We start from the raw sequence: 18,885 nt of genomic DNA, 5'->3' as shown, positions 1-18,885 counted from the left end.
CCATCATTACAAAAGAAATGTTAAAGGAAATCCTTCCAACAAGAACAAAATGATGCTGGCTGGCTGGAAATATCTGTCCCTGCAAAGGAATGAAGAGTGCTAGAAATGGTACCACATGGGTAAATATATATCTTTTTCCTCATTATTTATAAGTATCTAAAAGATAACTGCTTGCTTAGACAAAACAATTACAGGGTTTACAACATGTATCAATATAAATAAATGTATGATCAAAACAGTACAAGGGCTGGGAAGAGAAATTAAAGTACACTCTGTAAAGTTCTTACACAACATGAGAAGTGGTAGAATATCACTTAATAGTAAGTAGACTCTGGGAAGTTGAAGATATATAAATCATACTATAAATCATATAGCAACAACTAAAATAAAAGATTATAGCTAATAAGACAAAGAAATTTTTAAAAAATCATAAATTTATTCAACTAATATAAAAAGAGGGAAAAAAGAAAAGATAAACCAAATAGAAAACAGCAAGATAACAGACACAAACTTAAACTCAAGCAAATCAATAATGACTTTAAATGTATGTCATCCAGATCTAAATAGCAAGTTATTGGTCTGAATCTGAAAAGAACAATTACAAGTAATGAGAATAAATCAGTAATCAAAAACCTCCTAACAAAGAAATGTCCAGAATCAGATGGCTTCACTGGTGAATTCTGCCAAACATTTAAAGAATTCATACCAATTCTTCTCAAACTCTTTTCCATATAATGGAAACAGAAGGAATACTTCCAAACTCATTTTGCAAAGTTAGCATTACCCTGATAACATAACCAGACAAAATCACTACAGAGAAAGAAAAAAAAGAGAGAGAAAAGAAAAGAACGTTACAGGCCAATATACCTGAGAAACATAGATCCTCAACAAAACATTGGCAAACCAAATGCAACAATATATTTAAAAGGATCATAACCATGATTAAGCAGGATTTATTCCAGGCATGCAAGAATGGTTCAAACATCACAAATTAACCAATGTGATTCACAGATTAACAAAATGAAGGTTAAAAGTCATATGATCATCTCAACAGATACAGAAAAAGCATTTAAAAAAAACTCAACATCACATTCATAATAAATACTCTCAACAAACTGGGTATAGAGGGAATGTACTGCCACATAATAAAGGTCATATATGACAAGCCTACAGCTAGCATCATATTCAATGGTGAAAAGCTGAAAGAGCAAGGTGCCCACTCTCATCACTTCTATTCAACACAGTATTGGAAGTCCTAGCCAGAGCAATTTGGCAAAAGAGGCGAGAAAAAGAAAAAATAAAAGCCAACCAAATCTGAAAGGAAGAAGTATACCTGTTTCTATTTGCAAATGACATGATCTTATAATATAGAAAACCCTAAAGACTCCACTAGAAAACAATCAGAACTAATAAATGAATTCAGTACAATTACACAATACAAAAATCAACATACAAAAATCAGCTGTGTGGAAATGTAAATTTGTGCAGTCACTATGAAAAATAGTATAAAGGTTCCTCAAAAAGTTAACAATGGAAGGACTTTCCTGGTGGTCCAGTGGTTAAGACTCCGCGCTTCCACTGCAGGGGGCATGGGTTCAATCCCTGGTCGGGGAACTAATATCCCACATCAGGCGGTGTGGCCAAGAAATTTTTAAAAATTAAAAAAAAATTTTTTTTTAAAAAGGGGGAGACTTCCCTTGTGGTGCAGTGGTTAAGAATCCGCCTGCCAATGCAGGGGACACAGGTTCAATCCCTGGTCCACGGAGATCCCACATGCCATGCAGCAACTAAGTCCACGTGCCACAACTACTGAGCCTGCGCTCTAGAGCCCACAAGCCACAACTAGTGAGCCCTCACACCACAACTACTGAAGCCCACATGCCTAGAGCCTGTGCTCCACAACAAGAGAAGCCACCGCAATGAGAAGCCCGTGCACCACAACAAAGAGTAGCCCCCACTCACCACAACTAGAGAAAGCCCACACGCAGCAATGAAGACCCAACACAGCCAAAAATAAATAAATTTTTTTAAAAAAATTAACAATAGAACTACCACACGATCCAGCAATTCCACTTCTGAGTATATACCCAAAGGAAACGAAACCACTACTTTGAAGAGATATCAGCACTCCCATGTTCAGTGCAGCATTATTTACAACAGCCAAGACATGGAAACAACCTAAGTGTCTGGCAACAGATAAATGGATAAAGAAAATGTGATATATATTCGTTTGTATGGACATGTGTATGTCCACACAAAGGAATATTATTCAGTCAAAATAAAATGAAAATCCTGTCATTTGCTACAGCATAGGTAGACTTTGAGGGCATCATGCTAAGTGAAATAAGACAGAAAAAGACAAATATTGTATGATCTCACTTATATGTGAAATTTAAAGACAGCAAACTCACAGCAACAGAGAACAGAATGGTGGTTGAGGCAGGAGGTAAGGGTGGGGAAAATGGGTGAAGAGAGTGAAAAGGTATAAACTTTTAGTTATAAGATAAATAAGTTCTGGGGATATAATGAACAGCACAGTGACAAAGAAAAAAAAAAACTCATCCAAACATCTCAATTCAAAGGCCGAGATTCTTAGATTAGAATAAAAATTAAGACTCAAATATATACTGCCACCAAGAAATCCACTTTATAGGAAGAAACAAATAGATTAAAAAGACAGGAAAATATATACTAGTCAATGAAAGCAGAAGTCTATATATTACTATCAAAGTAGATTCCAGAGCAAAGACTATTACTAAGGTTAAAGATATCATTTCATAATGCTAAAGAACTCAATTTATCAAGAGGAAATAGTAATCCTAAATGTTTAGACATCTAATAACAGAGTTCAAAACACATTAAGCAAAATCTGATAGAACTCAAAAAGAAATAGACAAACCCCCAATTACAGTCAGAAATTTCAGCGCCCCCCTCAATAATTTGTAAAAACAAGGAGACAAATTCAGCAAGGATATAGGAAACCTGAACAATACTAACAAACAACTTACCCTAACTGACATTTTTCAAACACTCAACCCACCAACAGCAGAATATATACTGTTTTCAAGAGAATATGGAACACCCATCAAGTTAAAACATATTCCTGACTGTCGAATTTGGTAAATTTTAAAGAATTCAAGTCATAAAACATATATTTTCTGACTATAATGAAATCAAATTAGAAATCAATAACAGAAAGATATCAGGATAATCCACCAATATCTGAAGCTAAAAAACACACTTGTAAATAACCCATGGAGCAAAGAAGAAATCAAAAGGGAAGTTAGAGTACATTTTGGACCTAGCTGTAAATGAAAATACAAAATACCATAATTTGTGGGATGCTGTTTAGGGGAAAATTTATATCACCAAATGCCTACATTAGAAAAAGGTCTCAAATCAATAACCTCAGTTTACACTTTAAGAAGCCAGAAAAAGAGCAAATTAAACTAAAACTAAGCAGAAAAGGGGAATAATAAAGACCAAAGCAGAAATCAATGAAATAAAAACAGAAAAACAGAGAAAAATCAATGAAGCCATAAACTGGTCCTTCTAGGCAATCAATAAAAGAGATAAGCCTCCAGCCAGAGTGATCAGGAAAGAAAACAAATTAGGAATAAGAAGGATGACATCATCACAGATTCTATAGATATCAAAGGACTATAACAGAGCATTATGAACAATTTTATACCTATAAATTTGACAACTTATATGAAATAGGAAAATCCCTTGAACGATACAAACTACCAATGTTCTCTCAAGAAGAAACAGATAACCTGAACAGCCCTCTATCTATTAAAGTAGTTAAAAACCTTCCCTCAAAGAAAACTCCATATCTAGATGGCTTCATTGGTGAATTCTACCAAACATTTAAGGAAAAAAAATGATACCAATTTTACATGAACAATTCCAGAAAACTGAAAAGAAAGGAATGCTTCTCAATTAATACTATGAGGCTAACATTACCTGTTATAAAAAAGCAAAAACATTACAAGAAAAGTATAGACCAATATCCCTCATAAACATAATTACAAAATTACAAACGTTTTAGAGTATCAAATCCAACAATATATAAAAAATGACAAGATATCATAATCAACTTAGATTTGCAGAGGACTGCAGAGTTGATTTAACACTTGAAAATCCATGACTATAATTTATCACATTAACAGAATGAAAAAATGTTTTAAAACCTGTTAACCTCAATAGAAACAGAAAAAGCATTTGACATATAACTATGCTTGCTGAAAACTCTCAGCAAACTAGAAAGAAAATAAAACTTTCTCAACATGACAAAGGGCATCTATAAAAAACCTACAATTAACATCATATTGTATGGTAAAAAACTGATCACTTTACCCTTAAGATCAAGAAAAAGACAAGGATGTCCACTCTCACCACTTCTATTCTACACTGTGCTAGAGATTCCAATAAGTTCAACACAAGAAAAAGATATAAAGGCATCCAGGTTAAAAAGAAGCAAGACCATCTTTATTCACAATGAGATCATGTATGTTAAAAAAAATCCCATGAAATCTATAAAATACTAATAAGTGAGTTTAGCAAGGTTTCAGGATACAAGCTCAATATACAAAAATGAACTGCATTTCCTTTTACTAGCAATCAGAAATAGTCATGAAGGGGCTTCCGCAGTGGTGCAGTGGTTAAGAGTCTGCCTGCCAGTGCGGGGGACATGGATTCGATCCCTGGTCTGGGAAGACCCCACATGCCACAGAGCAATTAAGCCCACACGCCACAACTACCGAGCCTGAGTTCTAGAGCCCGCAAGCCACAACTACTGAGCCCACGAGTCTAGAGCCCATGCTCGGCAACAAGAGAGGCCACCTCAATGAGAGGCCCACGTACTGCAATGAAGAGTGGCCCCCGCTCACAACTAGAGAAAAGCCCACGCGCAGCAACAAAAACCCAATGCAGCCAAAAATAAAATAAATAAAATAAATTTTTTTTTAAAATGGTCATGAAGATATCATTTACAACGGTATCAAAAGTAGAAAATATTTAGGGGTAAGTGACAAAAGATGTGTAAGACCTGTAGATTAAAAAGTATAAAACGCTGCTAGAGAAATTAAAGAAGCCCTATATAAAATGAAGAAACATACCTTGTTCATGAGTCAGAGAATTCAATATTGTCAATTTTTCCCAAAGTGACCTACAAATTCATCACAATCCCGATCAAAACCCCAGCAGGAATTTGTTTATTTATGAGAAATTGACAAGCTAATCTTAAAACTCATATGGGAAGGTAAAGGACCTGGCATAGCTCTCTCCCCCCACTCCAAAAAAACACAAACCTTTGAAAAAGAAGAACAAAGTTGGAGGGACAACACCATCTAATTTCAAGATTTATTATCAAGTTACGGTAACAACAACAAAAAAAGCCACTGTGGTACAGGCATCAACACAGACAAATAGATCACCAGAACAAAACAGAGTCCCAAAATACATCCATACATATATAGACAACTGAGTTTTGGAAAAAGTACAAAGGCAATTCAGTGGAGAAAGGGCAGTCATTTTCAACAAATGGTGCTGGAAAATTTGGATATCCACATGCAAAAAAATAAACTTCAATCCATACCTCAAACCATATTTGCAGAATTAACTCAAGATGGATCACAGACCTAAATATAGATCCTAAAATTTTAAAACTCTAGAGAAAACATAGGAGAAAAATTTTGTGACCATGACATTGGGCAAAGATTTCAGATACAACACCAAAAGCATGAACCATAAAATAAAAACTTGATATATTGACTTTATCAAAATTAAGAATTCGTACTCCTTCTAAGAAAATAAGAGAATTAAAAGACATCCAAAGACTGGGGGAAAAAAATCTTTGCAAATCATGTATCTGATAAAGTACTTGTTTCCAGAATATATACAGAATTTTCCAAACTAAATAAGAAAGCAAAAATCTCAATTTAAAAATAGGTGAAAGATTTGAACTTGATTTCATCAAAGAAGTTATACAATGGCAAATTAAGCACATGAAAAGCAGCTCAATGTTATTAGTTATCAGGGAAACACTAATTATATCCACTACATAACTTATTATAGTGGCTGACAAGAAAAAGAAATACCACACCAAGCAGTGTTGGTGCATTTGTGGAGGAACTACAACTCTCACATACTGCTTGTAAGGATGTAAAATGGTAAAAAAACAAAAAACAGTATATCAGCTTCTAAAAAGAAACACACAACTGCCATAGGATCCATCCATGCCATTCCTAAGTATTTATTCCAAGAGAAAAGAAAGCATATGTCTATATAACAGGTACATCTCGCAGCAGTTTTATATGGAATAGTCCAAAACTGAAAACCCACATGTCCATCAACATGTGAATGGGATAATCAAATTATAACATATCCATACAATGGAATAGTACTCAGCAATAAGAGCAAAGTACTAAAGACATGCCACCACAAAACAAATACTGAGGAATTTCAAAGTATGCTGAGTAGAAGAAGCCAATCAAAAAAGAGTAAATACAAAAAAAAAAAAAAAAAAGAGTAAATACTGTTAATTCCATATATATATATAAAATACAAACTAATGTAGAGGAGAGCAAATCACTGGTTGCCCAGGGAAGGGGTAGGATGGCAGGCAAGTAAGGGTGAGAGGAAGGGATTACAAAGGGGCAAAAGGAAACTTTGGGAGGTTACAGATATATTTATTTTTTTGATTGTCTATGTTCCTAATCTTGATTGTCATGATGGCTTCACAAGGTATATGTATATCAAAAATATGTATATGTGTAGGTATATGTATGTACTCAATTACCCCAGTGTTCATAGCAGCATTATTTACAACTGCCAAGACATGGAAACAACCTAAGTGTCCATCAATGGATGAATGGATTAAGAAGATATGGTGTATATACATGATGGAATGATACTTAGCCATAAAAAAGAATGAAATTTTGCCATTTGTAGCAACATGGGTGGACTTGGAGGGTATTATGCTAAGTGAAATAAGTCAGAGAAAGACAAATACTGTATGATATCACTTATATGTGGAATCTAAAAAATACAAGAAAACAGTGAATATAACAAAAAAAGCAGACTCACAGTTATAGAGAACAAACTAGTAGTCACCAGTGGGGAGAGGGAAGCAGGGAGGTGCAATATAGGGGTAGGGGATTAAGAGGTACAAACTGCTATGCATAAAATAAGCTAAAGGATATACTGTACAACATGGAGAATATAGCCAATATTTTATAACTATAAATGGAGTATAACCTTTAAAAATTGTGAATCACTGTATTGTACACCTGTAACATATAATATTGTACATCACCTGTACTTCAATTTTTGAAAAAGCATTCAATTATATGCTTTAAATATGTGTGATTTATTTTCTGTCAATTACACCTCAATAAAGCTATTAAAAAGAATGATCCAACAATAATCAATATATTTATTAGCTAATAAGCGCTTATCTTTTTTTTTAAGCTGAGAAGACTGAACTGTTACCTTGCCATACCAGAAAATTATCAATAACATTTACTCAATATCCACTTTATGCCAAGAATTATGTTAGCCACTTAGTTAGATACTAAGTTACCTGCTAACTTACTATCATTATCTTAAGGCCATTAATTGTAAAAAAACCCAAAAAACAAAGGGGGCAGGGGGAGAGGTCAACATGAAACTTCAGCAACTAGACAAGGCCTTATCTCTATTTTTTAATAATTCTAACTTCCAGTTCCTAAAAATCAAACACACAACAATATCAATAAACACAGTAGATTTAAATCTAAATCCTTCAAGTTCTATAAATTCATCTGGAATTGTCCTTTAGTGGAAACACATGCCAGGACAAAGGCTTACACCAGATGTTTAAATTATGTTCTTATATATTGGGATGCACTGAATTCTATAAATACCCTGAGTGAATGGCAGTTCGATTTAAAGGTTAAAAATACAGTTTAGATGGGACCAAACAAAAATCAAAATCCTGTGTAATTGGCGATGCCCCATTATTCTGCAAACTAGTCTCCTTACAGTGTTTACTTTATGTAAAACCTGCACTTAACTAGCAAAAAGGATCTGAAGTGGCTCTCCCATCTGCAAAATGGGAGACCTCTAAGACCCCTTTCAGTCTTTGCCATTCTACTCTCTCCCACTCATTTTCTTAGGAATCACATTAATCATATTTCAAACAAAGTAACTGTAACCATTTAAAGATACAGAATATTTTATTCAATTAATTAATATGTTAGAACCAAGTGCAGGATTTGGAGGTCCATCTGTTTTTGTTCTATATTTTGACAAGGTTTACCTCAGCACCATTGACATCTGAAGCTAGAATATTGTTGTGAGAGATTATCCTGTGCGTTTCAAGATGTTTAGCAGCATACCTGCTACCCACTAGATGCCAGTAGCACCTCTCTCCAATTGTGACAACTGAAAGTGTCTCCAGACATTCTCACTGTCCCCAGGGGAGCAAAACTGTCCCTGGTTGAGAATTACTGTTCTAAAATGAGTGCAGTAATCTCTCCGTATGGACCTCCTCCACTCACGAGGCAGGGAGTATCTGAAAGCACAAAGTCCTCCATTTGAAGGTTCTTAAGGATATTTTAAATGCTTATGTACAGTATATGCTCCATTTAAAAATAAATAAAATAAATTTCTAAAAAGCAAAGGGTTTTTTAAAAAAAAAACTATTGTTTTGTTTTCAAACTGAGAAAGCTAGGCACTATAAAATATCTGATATGTATGACCTCTTAATTTAGACCATGTCTCCAGGGTGGAAAATAACCTTCTATGCCAAAGAAGTATATATGAACCATTTCTTAACCATCCTCCCATAACTAAAGAACTGTGGCAGTTAATTTAGGAAACGTCAATACTCTATTGGAACTCAACTTCATAGCTCTGCCATTACCCAGCCTACAGTTTGTCCCAAGTAGGTATCAAATTCCATTAAGTCTTCAATTTCAAACTGACATTATCTGTGATAAACCTCCTACATCCACACATTAACTATCCCTGTCTCAGTCTCCTAGCCAAATTTTTCTTCAACAGCTTAACTCTCAAGTAGAATTTAAATAAAAAGATGACAATCTCAACTATATTCAGAAGATTTATATTTTCTTGAAAATATCTTTTTACATTGCTAAACTGGATTTAACTGCTTTCTTACTATTCCACAGAAATAAACACAATTTACTTGTAATATAGATTTGCTGCCATCAATGTAGAAAGAGTAAAAATCAAGCTGGAGACATGAAATCTGGGTTCCAGTTCTGGCTCTGCCTCCTGGTAGCTGGATGACCATTTAACATTACCAAACTTCAGCTTTCTGATTTGTAAAAAATGGAGGATAACAATTTAACTAACTCTAAAGTTATTGTGAGGATTAATTATAATTTATGTGAAGTCATTCTGTAAATAGTAAAGTACCATACAAATTTAGGTATTGGTGTTATCCTGTTGGTATGAGTAAACCATATAGTAGAGAAACATGCACCTCAAATAAAAGACTTATATCACTGAATAAACGTCATTTTTCAAAACGAACATTCTTTAGGAAGAGAGCCTGAGACGATAAACTCTCAACTAGGATTCAGGCATCTGGGTTCTAAACTCAGTTCTGCCATTAACTCTCTGCATCAACGAAGGCAAACTAACTTTCCTCTTCACCTCAAATTTCATCTAAAAAGATCCAAGTATTGGATCAGTTGTTCCATAATTATTATTACAGCCATTACCACCCCGAGAAATGACCAAGCGTCCAAAAAATTCCTTTAACACCATATCCACAACTCAAAGAGCAGTTTGGTCGGCCAGCAAAACAGAGGGCAACAGACGGTAAGAAAATTTTAATTAAAAATAGAATTCTATATAATTTTCGAAAAGCAAAGGAAGCTATAAACTACCTTGTTTTCTATAATTAGTAATAGTTCCACCTCTAAATGACAGTAATTATGAACAAGGTGCATTAACAAGGGCGGGTCTCTTTCCCACAAGCTCTTTGGGAACCACCCATTTCCCAAAGAGGTGTAACTGCTTCCTCTTTGCTCTCCTTAGCCAAGAAACTTGAAAGATTAAGGCTTATATTGTCTGAGATTTTTTTTTTTCATTTCACTTGGGTGGGGATGGCGGTAGTCATCTGACAAACATATCCTATAAACACCAATATCCGCAACACCAAGTCTCCCGAAAGTCTAAAAATAATCGAAGTCTTTAGAGTAATAAGTGTTTTTAAAAAACAGTTCGGGTTATTAACTCAAAATGAGAAAACCCTGTGTTAGTGTGACTAGTGTTTGCCAACTGCCAAAGGTTCCCTTCCCCAAATTATCCGCCCTCCCGCGTCTCTGCAGAGGCAACGCCTCGCCCTCTACTCCCGCATCGCGCCAGGGCGGAGGGAGAGTCCCCAGGGGCTCCCGGGAGAGGGAAGGCCGGACAACCGGGGCGCCACCACCCCTCGCCCCTCACCGATGACAATGCGCAGGTGCTTGAGGCGGGTCAGCGCGTCCTTCTTGGTGTCCAGCACCTTCTGGGTAGACTTCTTCACGTCTCCGTGCGGCTTCTTGGAGAACATCCTGCCTCCGCCAGGGCCGACTCCGGGCCCCTCCCGGCCCGCTCCCGGCGGCGGAAAGTGGAGGGAATGGGCAGGGGGGAGACTAGCGTGAGCGGCTCATTCACTCCCCAGCCTTGCTGGCCCCGGCGCGGCCGACTCCTCCCAGATCCAGGCCAGGACCGCCACCTCCACCCGCCTCGCGCGGCGGCTGCAAAGGACCTTCGGCTCCGGCTCCAATATGGCGGCTCCCCTCTCCCAGCCCTGCACGGAGCAAAGGAGACCCCGGCGTGTCGACCGCCTTCGCCGCTGCCGCGGCCGCCACTCGCCGCCACAGGCCGGGGCGCGGTACACAGGACCCGGAGCCGCGGAGGTGGGGCTCTCGGCGGCAGCGGCACCACTCCTCTCTCCCTGAGGCCCCCTTAAGGTTAAAGATTCTTTAGCAGCTTAGACTCTGTAGAGGCCGACACGGAGACTGAGCGTGGTGATTGGGTTTCACGACTTTGCCGTCGGTGGCGAATGGTCCCCGTGGCAACCGCCTTCTGACGTCAAGGGTTCTTGACGTCATGCCAGCGTGAGATCACCCGTGACATACCCCCCTTTGGTTTTCTGTGTAAGCAGCCAGAGGAGGAGCCCGAGAAAGTCAGGGAAGATAATTCCTGCGTGCGCTGTTGTAAGTCTAGTGACTCCTAGACAAGCTCCTTGAGTAGTTTTTGTTTTTAAAGGTCCTCCGCCTGTCTCTGCTGTTTACTATGTAAATTAAGAAGTAACTTAAGAACATAGCACAAAAACAGATGTGCAATATATTTTAGGTGCCAATTCTGAAGGCTTTGGTTGTAACACCCCTTCATTTCCTTAATTTGAGTTTTGTTTAAAGGATTTTTGTTTGTTTTGCAAAGTGATGATTTACAATTTACTGTAGTATAGAGACTTGTAGGGTTATAGTACATCCTCTTGGTAAAAATTCTCTTGCACAAATAAATGAATTCTCCCAAAAGCATGCCATAACAGAAAGAAAAATTACAGGGAAAAGAAATCTGAATAACTTTAAGCGTTAATTTTCTTGATATGTAGAGTTAACAAATCCAGGAGAAAATTGCTAAGGTACAGGTAGAAAAGTTAGTAAGGACATGAAAAAAAAAATCACAGAAGTCTATACTCAACTAAAATGTGAAAAATGTTCACACTCACGGATAATTTTTAAAAATCAGATTAAAACAATGTTTCTTTTTAAGCAAATTTTAAACAGCTTTATTGAGGTATACTTGATATACATAAACTGCACATTTTCGAATTGTACAGTTTGGTAAGTTGGACATTTGCATACATCCATGAAAACATAAGCACAATCAAAATATTGATCACGAAGGGGCCGCCTCTTGCCCCTTTGTAATCCTTCCCTTCCACCGCCCCGCCTCTGGTGCACCAGCAACCACTGATCTGCCTTCTGTCACCCGGAATTTGCATTTTCTAGAGTTTTATAGACGTGTAAGCATACAGTAGACGCTTTTTGTCTGGCTTCTTGCGCTCAATATAGTTTAATTTTTAATAATGAAATATTTTATCAGTCAAAATAGGAAAGTTTGTTTTTTTTTTTTTTTTTTTTTTTTTTTTGCGGTATGCGGGCCTCTCACTGTTGTGGCCTCTCCCGTTGCGGAGCACAGGCTCCGGATGCGCAGGCCTAGTGGCCGTGGCTCACGGGCTTAGTTGCTCCGCGGCATGTGGGATCTTCCCGGACCAGGGCACGAACCCGTGTCTCCTGCATCGGCAGGCGGATTCTCAACCACTGCGCCACCAGGGAAGCCCGGAAAGTTTGTTTTTAAATTAGCCATCATACTTGCTGGTAAAAGCAGCAGCAGACATTCCTGTTGCTTGCTAGAAAGAAGCAGTAATTACTACAAAATTTGGCATTATGTATCAAGACACTTAAAAATGGTTATATATAATTTGATTCATTAGTTTCACGTTTAGAACCCTACTCTAAAATATCAGAAATGGGAAAAATATTTATGTAAAAATATTAAAGCATGATTTATAACATTGAAAGATTGGAAACTGTGAATACCCATCAGAGAGGATATAAACATCCAGTAGATGGAATGACATACAGCCATGAAAATTATGAATATGAAGACTTTTTAATGACATGGAAAATACTCAAGAAAATATTAAGTGAAAAAGCAATATGAAGCTGAAAATATGTTATCAAAACTGTGAAAGAAATTATGCATACAAAATGTAGTTAGAAAAAAGATTCAAAAAAATCCAAACGCGATTATATCTGCAAAGTTAAATCACAGGTGATTTTAAATTATTTTCTTTATAATTTGCTTAGTTTTTTTTTACTAAAATTTTTTACTATGTTGCTTTCACAACTAAAAAACAAAAATCTTTTTTAAGAAAATCGAATGTACCAATTTTAAGCTCACAAAACAAATTAAGATGTATATGTAGGAATAGAAACTCCTTGAAAACAAAGGCTTTAAAAAAAACATTATCATATGTCCTACTATGGTATCAAATAAATATTTGTTGATCTTTAAATTATGTTTACATTACAAAATGGTCTCTTTTGGTAGTATAAGAGTCATCCAACCCCATGATTCTGACTATCATTTATTTGGTAGCCAGATAGGACTACCTGTGTCCCTATCTGTAACCCAAGTCTCTTTTCGGAGCTTCCACGAGCTACTCAGATTCAATACATACAAAACTCATCATCTTTGTCCTCCCCCCTCCCAAACCTGATGTTCCTCCTTCATCAGATATCTTCACTGATATTACCACTATCCGCTCAGTTTTTCAATCCAAAAACTACTATCATCTTTTTTGGCGGGGGGGCTGTGTTGGGTCTTCGTTGCTGTGCACAGGTTTTCTCTAGTTGCGGTGAGCGGGGGCTACTTTTTGTTGCCCTGCGCGGGCTGCTTATTCCGTGGCTTCCCTTGTTGCTGAGCATGGGCTCCAGGTGCTCGGGCTTCAGTAGTCGCAGCACGTGGGCTCAATAGTTAAGGTGCGCGGACTCTAGGGCGCACAGGCTCAGTAGTTGTGGCTCGTGGGCTCTAGAGCACAGGCTCAGTAGTTGTGGTGCACAGGCTTAGTTGCTCCACAGCATGTCCCAGAAGGGATCAAACCTGTGTCCCCTGCATTGGCAGGCGGATTCTCAACCACTGGGCTACCAGGGAAGTCCCAGAAACCAGTTTCATCTTAAGACTTCTTCTTCTCTCTTGTCCAATCAATTACCAAGACCTGATGATTCTACTTCCTAAATATTTCTGGATTTAGTCCTCTTCTCTCCATTATCACAACCTTTGTTTAGGCTCAGGGTTTCACCATTTGTAGCCACGTATGCTAGAAACGACAGTGGTTTCCTCCACCCTCACATCTTAGTAGAGTTTGAGCATCTACTCCTTTTTAAGTAAATTTTAAGAGTTAAAAAAATAAAAAGCCCAATAATCCTCTCTTCTTGCAATCAGTACTTGAATATCTGTGTTAATGAAGAAAAGATGTGGCATGGATAAATCAAGACCATTTCTTTTTCTTTTCTTTTTTTGGGGTATGGTTTATGGTTTATGGATACATGTTTGCTTAAGGATATATTTTATAGTTAGGAAATGCACAACACTTTGGATCAAAAAACAAAACCCATATTGAGGGACTAACTTCAAAGAAGCTATAAACATGTTCAGATTTTATACCTTGCTCCCACTTCATAGTGATTATAACCAATCCCTAAGTTTGTTAAGATGATGCAGGAAAAGCAGACCTAGATGTTGCTCTTTCTAAACTTACTGAAGTGGAAATTAAAAAATGAAAAAAAGTAATTAGCCACATTGATTGCAATGGATATACGTTGGCTTGCTACCTTCTGATAATCATACCCAGATTTTCCTTTGGAAAGCCACCCCTCTCTTGGTCTCATTTGATCTCCTGCCACACTGCCCCCTTTAGACTTCAGTATTCTAGCACCCTGGGCAAAGCAAGTGTGTTAGGGATGGGCACATGACCAGGTCAGTCTAATAAAACTCTCTTCTACAACTGTTGGAAAAGAGAAGCTCTTTTTTTTTTTCCAGGATGAAGTCCTGGAACTGCTAGGAACCAACATGTGAAAAGAATCTGCTGGGGATAAAGCCAACACTGTGAGAACAGAGGGTATATTTAAAAGGAGAGTAAGTCTTGAATTGCTTGGGCGTTTGGATCCAACTTGCCTGAAGTACCATGATCTTTTCTATTTCACAGGTCAGTGTAGTCCTTATTTTGCTTAACCCAGTTTCAGTTGGGTTTCAGTAACTTGCAATATGAAAAGTTCCTGACTTACACATTTTAAAGATATCCTGCTAGGCTGAATATGGAGTCGAAATTTTAAAAGAAAGGAAAAAAAAGAACTGCTTGAAAACAATATTGCAGCCCTCTTCTGAAGTCCTCCAGCAGCACTATCTATTTTCCTTTTCTATTTTTCTCTACCATGACACTCACCATACTCTATGTTATAGTCATTCTATGCTTCATCTCCCTTATATTAGGCTGTAATCTCTCTTTAAGGCAGGTTTTAAAATTTTTCCTATGTTGCATAATTCCAGGCTCCAAGAGTTGCTTTCTCTCCCTCTTTCCTTCTCTCTGTCTTTTTCTCTCTCTGTCTCTGTCTCTCTCTTTCTCTGCTCTCTCCAGCAGTACCTGGCATGAGGTAGGCACTCAATACATATTTATGGAAAGAATGAGTACACACTAGGCACTCAGTATATGCTTACTGAATTTATGCAAATATAATAGAGTTGCTGTTTCTGTAGTCAATTCGAGAATAGTCCTCTGCTGGAGAGGATGGTGCAAGAAGGACAAAGAAGGGAGAAACAATGCTCAATAGGGGCAGACCAGAACGTAAGCAAAGCCAGTCTTTTACCTTTCGCGTTTTGATTCACAGGGAAACGTGTTCTATGTTTCCTTAGGGTTTGAGGTAGAATTTTTTAAAAAACTTTTATGTTGATCTATTTCAACTGTGAGGGTTAAATAGCTATTAGGGTCTTAAAATATTAGAATGAGGTACATGGTTGAGACAAGAATAAAGATGCAAGGAATAGGGAGAAAGAAAAGTAGTCTTTATTAAATATTTCCATGATTTATCCATGAAAATGAAAATAAGTTTTGGTGCCCAGAGACTGAAGCAGAAAGATAAACTTGGAGGCTAATATTTTGGGCAATTCATTGTGTCATAAATCTGTTATCAAGAATCTTTTCACGTACTATTTATGTGGTTGGGTATTTTTGTCCCCACCACGTGGCATGCAGAACTTCCCCGCCTAGGGATTGAACCCATGCCCCCTGCTTTGGCAGCACAGAGAATTAACCACTGGACCACCAGGGAAGTCCTGTGTTTTCTTTCTTATATATATTTTTTTCTACTTGCTATATCATATCCCAGTTGTTTTGTTTTGTTTTTTGCTGCAAACAACAACAAAAAGAATTTAAGAAGAGCTATATGTTTTCTGCAAAATTAATCTTGCTTTCCTTTTCTATTACTTGTATATTTTTTTTCCCTCTTTCCCTATTTGTACCTCATATAAACATGGCTATGCTGTTGGTTTTTCCTCTGAAAAGAAAAATTCAAGATATCCTATTATTGATGGAGGCACCCAAAGAATCTGCAATAGGTGGGGAAAAAAATCAGTAAAATTCTGAATGGTATAAATTGAAATTGTTCTTGGAAACTTTCTTCTGTAAAATAATTTCATTAAGAGTGAGTCTGCTTGTGTGCAGACCTGCTTTTCTCACCCAGATCAATAGCCCTGTCCAAAACACAATGAAATATTTGATTAGCATAGAAAAATTTAAAAATTCAGCTAAGAAGAGAGCTGTAAGACTTTTGCCAAAATTATGTCAGAAAACCCCAATACTTTGCTTAATAGTAGCTTATTGCAATGACAATATATCCTTTTTTAAAAAGTTTATTCATTTCCCACATGCATGGCTTGTATATTTGTATCATCAAAGTTACAGAGCTTGTTTTGAGGTATGATATAGTGGGAACATAAATGAATTATTCAAGGGATTTGGGTTCTAGTTCCTCTCAGCATCAGTTTTTCATTAGTAAAGTCAGGATAAGGTATGCTGTCAGTGATTTGTGAAATTCAGGAAATGATAGTGTTTCAGTCGTGATCTTTAGAATTAGATAGATCTAAATTGGACCTTTGATTTTAAAACTTAATTTCTCAGGGATCTCTGGCACATAGTTTAGTCTCTCTGAGCCTCAGTTTCCTCATATGTAAACCACATCATTAATTGTGATAATTAGGTAAGAAATGGTGTGGAAAGTTACTTCTAAAATGGCTGACACATCTTATAATGCTCCTCTCCTTTCCTTCATAGCCTTTTTTTTTTTAAACATCTTTATTGGAGTATAATTGCTTTACAATGGTGTGTTAGTTCCTGCTGTATAACAGTGAATCAGCTATATGTATACATATATCCCCTCCCTCTTGAGCCTCCCTCCCACCCTCCCTATCCCACCCCTCTAAGTGGTCAAAAAACACTGAGCTGATCCCCCCGTGCAGTGAAGCTGCTTCCTGCTAGCTATCAATTTTATATTTAGTAGTGTATGTATGTCAGTGCTACTCTCTCACTTCGTTCCAGCTTACCCTTCCCCCTCCCCGTGTCCTCAAGTCCATTCTCTATGTCTGCATCTTTGTTCCTGTCCTGCCCCTAGGTTCTTCAGAACCATTTTCTCTCTTTTTTTTAGATTCCATATATATGTGTTAGCATATGGTATTTGTTTTTATCTTTCTGACTTATTTCACCCTGTATGACAAACTCTAGGTCCACCCACCTCACTGCAATTAACACAATTCATTTCTTTTAATGACTGAGTAATATTCCACTGTATATATGTGCCACATCTTCTTATCCATTCATCTGTCAATGGACACTTAGGTTGCTTCCACATCCTGGCTATTGTAAATAGTGCTGCAATGAACATTGGGGTACATGACTCTTTTTGAATTATGGTTTTCTCAGGGTATATGCCCAGTAGTGAGATTGCTGGGTCATATGGTAGCTCTGTTTTTAGTTTTTTAAGGAACCTCCATACTGTTCTCCATAGCGGCTGTATCAATTTACATTCCCACCAACAGTGCAAGAGGGTTCCCTTTTCTCTACACCCTCTCCAGCATTTGTTGTTCGTAGATTTTTTGATGATGGCCATTTTGACTGGTGTGAGGCAATACCTCATTGTAGTTTTGGTTTGCATTTCTCTAATGATCAGTGATGTTGAGCATCCTTTCATGTGTTTGTTGGCAATCTGTATATCTTCTTTGGAGGAATATCTATTTAGTTCTTCTGCCCATTTTTGGATTCGGTTGATTGGTTTTTTGATATTGAGCTGCATGAGCTGCTTGTATATTTTGAAGATTAAGCCTTTGTCAGTTGCTTCATTTGCAAATATTTTCTCCCATTCTGAGGGTTGTCTTTTTGTCTCATTTAGGGCTTCCTTTGCTATGCAAAAGCTTTTAAGTTTCGTTAGGTCCCATTTGTTTATTTTTGTTTTTATTTACATTTCTCTAGGAGGTGGGTCAAAAAGGATCATGCTGTGGTTTATGTCATAGAGTGTTCTGCCTATGTTTTCCTCTAAGACTTTTATAGTGTCTGGCTGTACATTTAGGTCTTTAATCCATTCTGAGTTTATTTTTCTGTATGGTGTTAAGAAGTGTTCTAGTTTCATTCTTTTACATGTACCTGTCCAGTTTTCCCAGCACCACTTATTGAAGAAGCTCTTTTTCTCCATTGTATACTCTTGCCTCCTTTATCAAAGATAGGGTGACTGTATGTGCATGGGTTTACCTCTGGACTTTCTATCCTGTTCCATTGATCTATATTTCTGTTTTTGTGCCAGTACCATACTGTCTTGATTACTGTAGCTTTGTAGTATAGTCTGAAATCAGGAAGTCTGATTCCTCCAGCTCTGTTTTTCTTTATCAGATTGCTTTGGCTGTTTGGGATGTTTTGTGTTTCCATACAAATTGTGAAATTTTTTGTTCTACTTCTTGAAAAATGCCATTGGTAGCTTGATACGGATTGCATTGAATCTGTAGATTGCTTTGGGCAGTATAGTCATTTTCACAATGTTGATTCTTCCAATCCAAAAACAAGGTATATCTCTCCATCTGTTTGTATCATCTTTCATTTCTTTCATCAGTGTCTTATAGTTTTCTGCATACAGGTCTTTTGTCTCCTGAGGTAGGTTTGTTCCTAGGTAATTTATTCTTTTTGTTGCAGAGGTAAATGGGAGTGTTTCCTTAATTTCTCTTTCATATTTTTCATCATTAGTGTATAGGAATGCAAGAGATTTCTGTGCATTA

General features: G+C 37.1%; 1 protein-coding gene across 8 annotated transcripts in view; it reads right to left on the bottom strand.

Moving 5' to 3' along the window:
- RALGAPA1 (Ral GTPase activating protein catalytic subunit alpha 1) overlaps positions 1–11,060 on the bottom strand; it is a 236,799-nt gene extending 225,739 nt beyond the window's left edge. For all 8 annotated transcript variants that reach the window (XM_059056514.2, XM_067028578.1, XM_067028577.1 and 5 more), the window contains exon 1: positions 10,462–11,060. In XM_059056514.2, the coding sequence (XP_058912497.1) occupies positions 10,462–10,567 (106 nt within the window). In that variant the 5' untranslated portion in view covers positions 10,568–11,060. The remainder of the gene's footprint in view (positions 1–10,461) is intronic.
- Positions 11,061–18,885: the final 7,825 nt, after the last annotated feature.

This window comes from Kogia breviceps, chromosome 3, assembly GCF_026419965.1.
Source record: "Kogia breviceps isolate mKogBre1 chromosome 3, mKogBre1 haplotype 1, whole genome shotgun sequence".
Lineage (NCBI taxonomy): Eukaryota > Metazoa > Chordata > Mammalia > Artiodactyla > Physeteridae > Kogia > Kogia breviceps.
This window is presented reverse-complemented; position numbering and strand designations above follow the sequence as displayed.